Genomic DNA, 4298 nt, shown 5'->3' on the forward strand with positions numbered 1-4298 from the left:
CATATGTAAAGAGTTCTCACAAATCAACAAGAAGAAAGACAGGCACCTCAAAGACAGAATGGTGCTGAAAATCGACTCTCTCGCCTGAGGCTCTGAGGTCCCGGGTTCACTCCCCAGCACCACCATCAGCCAGAGTTGAACCAGGGCTCTGTCCAAAGCAAATCAACCCCAGGAATGGCCGAGACGGGGAAAGACAGGACAGAGCCAGCCGTAGAGGTGTTGGTGTGGGGTGAAGAGATGGAAAAGCTTTTTATTGCCCCAGCCTGCTCCACACCCACCCACTCAGGCTCAGCCCCTCATCCCCAGGCAGGAGTGGGGAGGGGGTTTCTGCTTCCAGCCTCAGTAGCATTTGCTGTAGACGATGTGGGGTCCCTGTTCCTCATACTGTGCCCGCAGAACCCAGCACGTCTGGAAGGCCCTGAGCGAGGCCAGGATGGACCCCCCGAGCCAGACGGAGAGGTGCCTGGCGGGCTGGGCCACCACCTCGACAGGGGGCGTCCCGGGGGGCAGCCGGCGAAGCAGCTCGGTCCTGAAACGCCCCTCGAAGCCGGGGAACAGAGAGGATCCCCCACACAGCAGGATGTGCCTCGCCACCTCGGGGCGGGCGTTGGGGGGCACCCCCTGAAGGCTGCGCTGGGCCATGGCGGGCACCCCAACGGGCTTCAGCCCGGGTACCTCGGGGGGTTCGAACAGCAGCTCGGGGCACTGGAACAGCCCCCGGGCCTGCAGGGTGACCTTACGGCCGTCGGGGAGTCTCAAGGTCCTTGGCTGGGCCTCCTCGGGAGGGGCTCGGACCCGGGGCGCCTGGGGGGCCACGTAGCAGAAGCTGTGTTTCAGGGCCTCCACCGTGGTCAGGTCGTGGTGGCCCAGCGACAGCCCGGCGCCCTGCAGCACCTCCGCCAGGTAGGCCGTCAGGTGCGCACCCGCTAGGTCCAGGCGCTCGGTGCAGCGGGGCAGGCCGGTGCCCTGCACCACGGGGCAGGTGGACGTCACCCCGTGCCCGACGTCCACCACCAGCCCACTGACCCGGCCGTGGGCATAGACCGACAGCACGGCCTGGGAGGCCACGAACATAGCGGGGGCGCCCAGCCCCTCGAAGACCACTTCCACCAGCTGCTCGCGGTTGGTGGCCGGGCTGAACGGGGGGTCGGAGAACAGCAGAGGGTGGGCGCCAGACCCCACCCGAAGGTCATGCTCCAGCAGGTGCCTCCACAGAAGCTCCGCTGCCTCCCACTCCACCACGATGCCATGTCTCACCGGCTGTACCAGGGTCACGTCGGGCTGGGCCCGGGCGGCCTCTCCCACCAGGGTGTCCACCGCCGGCCGCCCCGGCTGCCAGCCCACCAGCGTGTCCACCGTGTACAGCGGCCGGGCCTGGCCCGAGAAGCCCACCTTGCAGGTCCCCGAGCCCATGTCCACCACCACCGCCGCTCCCATCGGAGAGAGCAGGCTCTCGGCCCCCGAGCTGGGGCTGGACCGGGACAGGACACACATGGGGTTCACGGGGGGCGGCTGGGGGTGCCCGGGGGCTGAGGGTATGGGCTGGCTGCTGGCCATAGCTGCCCTCTGCAGGGGGGGGGGGCTGGGGGGAGCGGTGGGTGGTATCTGGCGGTAGCAGAGAGAGGGAGGTATCCTGTGACACATCTGTGATGTCACATCTGGGATCTCACAATACAGGGATGGGGCTCCCCAGGCGATGGGGAGGGGTCCCTAGAGATCTTCCAGAAGGCTAGGCTATTCTGCATGGGTTGTGTCTTTTGTTCTCTTGTTTGTTTTGTTATCTTTTAAAAATATTTATGTATTTATTTATTTATTCCCTTTTGTTGCCCTTGTTTTATTGCTATAGTCATTATTGTTGTTGTTATTGTTGTCGTCATTGTTGGATAGGACAGAGAGAAATGGAGAGAGGAGGGGAAGACAGAGAGGGGGAGAGGAGAGAAAGACAGAGACACCTGCAGACCTGTTTCACCGCCTGGGAAGCGACTCCCCTGCAGGTGGGGAGCTAGGAGGCTCGAACCGGGATCCTTACGCCAGTCCTTGCGCTTTGCGTCACCTGTCCTTAACCTGCTGTGCTACTGCCCGACTCCCCCTACCGCCCGACTCCCCTTTTTAAAATTTTTTTTTAATTAATTAATTATTTTTTCCCCTCCAGGGTTATTGCTGGGCTCGGTGCCTGCACCATGAGTCCACCGCTCCTGGAGGCCATTTTTCCCCCTTTTTGTTGCCCTAGTTGTTGCAGCTTTGTTGCGATTATTATTGCCATTGTTGACGTTGCTTTGTTGTTGGATAGGACAGAGAGAAATGGAGAGAGGAGGGGAAGACAGAGAGGGGGAGAGAAAGACAGACACCTGCAGACCTGCTTCACCGCCCGTGAAGCGACTCCCCTGCAGGTGGGGAGCCAGGGGCTCGAACCGGGATCCTTATGCCGGTCCTTGTGCTTTGCGCCACCTGCGCTTAACCCACTGCGCCACCGCCCAACTCCCTTAAAATATTTTTATTTTGTTTCTTATTGGGTAGATACAGAGAGAAGTAGAGAGGAGCGGGGGAGATAGAGAGAGACAGAGAGACACCTGTAGCCCTGCTTCGCCATTCTTTTAAATTTTTTTTAAATTTCTTATTTATGGAATAGAGACAGCCAGAAATCAAGAGGGCAAAGGAAGAGAGAGAGAGAGAGAGAGAGAGAGAGAGAGATCCACAGCACTGTTTCACCACTTGCAAAGGTTTCCCCACCACAGGTGGGGACTAGGGGCTTGAACCCGGGTCCTTGCACATTGTAACATGTGCGCTCAACCAGGTGCACCACCACTTGGTCCTGTTGGTTGGTTGGTTGTTTAATTCTTTCTCAAAGATTTGGTATGTGGTTGTTGCTTCTTTTTTTTTTCCTTCATATTTATTGACTGGTATTTTTATTTTTTATTTTATTTCTTATTTTACTAGATAGAGACAGAGAAAGGGAGAGAGAGAGAGAGAGAGAGAGAGAGACACCTGCAGCCCTGCGTCACTGCTCAGGAAGCTTCCTCCCTGCAGGTGGAAACCAGGCAGGGGGCTTGAACCTAGATCCTTGTGTATATTTCTTTCCTCCTCCTCCTCTCCCCCCATTTTCCCTTTTCTTTCTTTTCTCTTTCTTTCAAAGGACAGAGAGAAATCAAGAGGGGGAAAAGGAGACAGAGATGGAGACAGACACCTGCAGCCCTGCCTCACCACTTGTGAAGCTTTCCCCCTGCAGGTGGGGACTATGGGCTCCTCTTCTCTCCTCTCCTCTTTTTTCTTTCTCATCATTTCTTTCTTTCTCTCTTTCACAGGACAGAGAGAAATCAAGAAAGCAAGGGGAAAGACAGAGAGGGAGAGAAACAAACACCTGTAGCCCTGTTTCACCAATCGTAAAGCTTCCCCCCTGCAGGTGGGGACGGAGACCTGAGCTTGGGTCCTTGTACTTGGTCACTTACTCCCCCCCAAAAAACATCCTTTTTTGTTGTTGTTCTGCTTTGGATAAAGAGAGAAGTCGAGAGGGGAAGGGGAGAAGAGAGGGAGAGAAACAAAGAGACACTGCAGCCCTGCTTCACCACTCGGGAAGCTTTCTCCCCTGCAGGTGAGGGAGGACTGCGGGCTTAAGGCATTATTATTATTATTTAATATTTATTTATTCCCTTTTTTGTTGCACTTGTTGTTGTTTTATTGTTGTAGTTATTATTGTTGTTGTCGTTGGTTAAGGACAGAGAGAAATGGAGAGAGGAGGGGAAGACAGAGAGAGAGGGGGAGAGAAAGACAGACACCTGCAGACCTGCTTCACCGCCTGGGAAGTGACGCCCCTGCAGGTGGGGAGCCGGGGGCTTGAACCGGGATCCTTAGGCCGGTCCTTGTGTTTTGTGCCGTGTGCGCTTAACTCACTGCGCTACTGCTCGACTCATTATTATTATTATTATTATATTATTATTATTATTATTTTGCCTCCAGGGTTATTGCTGGGGCTTGGTGCCTGCACCACAAATCCACTGCTCCTGGAGGCTATTTTTTCTTTTTTGTTGCCCTTTTTTTTTTTATCGTTGCCGTGACTGTCATTGTTGTCATTGCTGTCATTGTTGTTGGCTAGGAGAGAGAAAGAAATTGAGGAAAGGGAAGACGAGAGGGAGAGAAAGAGACCCCTCACCTGCAGGCAGGGAGCCGGGGGCTCGAACCAGGATCTTTAAGCCGGTCCTTGCGCTTTGCGCCAGGTGCGCTTAACCCGCTGCACTACCGCCCAACCCCTGACTTGAGGAATTTTAATTAGGATTTATTCCACTCATTGCACATGTTTTTAT

The 4298-nt window shown here is 55.3% G+C and overlaps 1 protein-coding gene across 1 annotated transcript; it reads right to left on the bottom strand.

Annotated features, from left to right (window-relative positions):
• Positions 1-225: 225 nt before the first annotated feature.
• On the bottom strand, positions 226-1557 carry ACTL9 (actin like 9). The gene has a single exon (XM_007537247.2). The coding sequence runs from the start codon at positions 1555-1557 to the stop codon at positions 340-342; it is 1218 nt and encodes a 405-aa protein (XP_007537309.1). The 3' UTR covers positions 226-339.
• Between the last annotated feature and the right edge of the window lie 2741 nt (positions 1558-4298).

This window comes from Erinaceus europaeus, chromosome 23 (assembly GCF_950295315.1).
Source record: "Erinaceus europaeus chromosome 23, mEriEur2.1, whole genome shotgun sequence".
NCBI classification, from domain to species: Eukaryota; Metazoa; Chordata; class Mammalia; order Eulipotyphla; family Erinaceidae; genus Erinaceus; species Erinaceus europaeus.

What these genes read in the sequence shown, in the direction of transcription:
- ACTL9 (XM_007537247.2), bottom strand. Translation starts at nt 1,557, where the DNA reads ATGGCCAGCAGCCAGCCCATACCCTCAGCCCCCGGGCACCCCCAGCCG.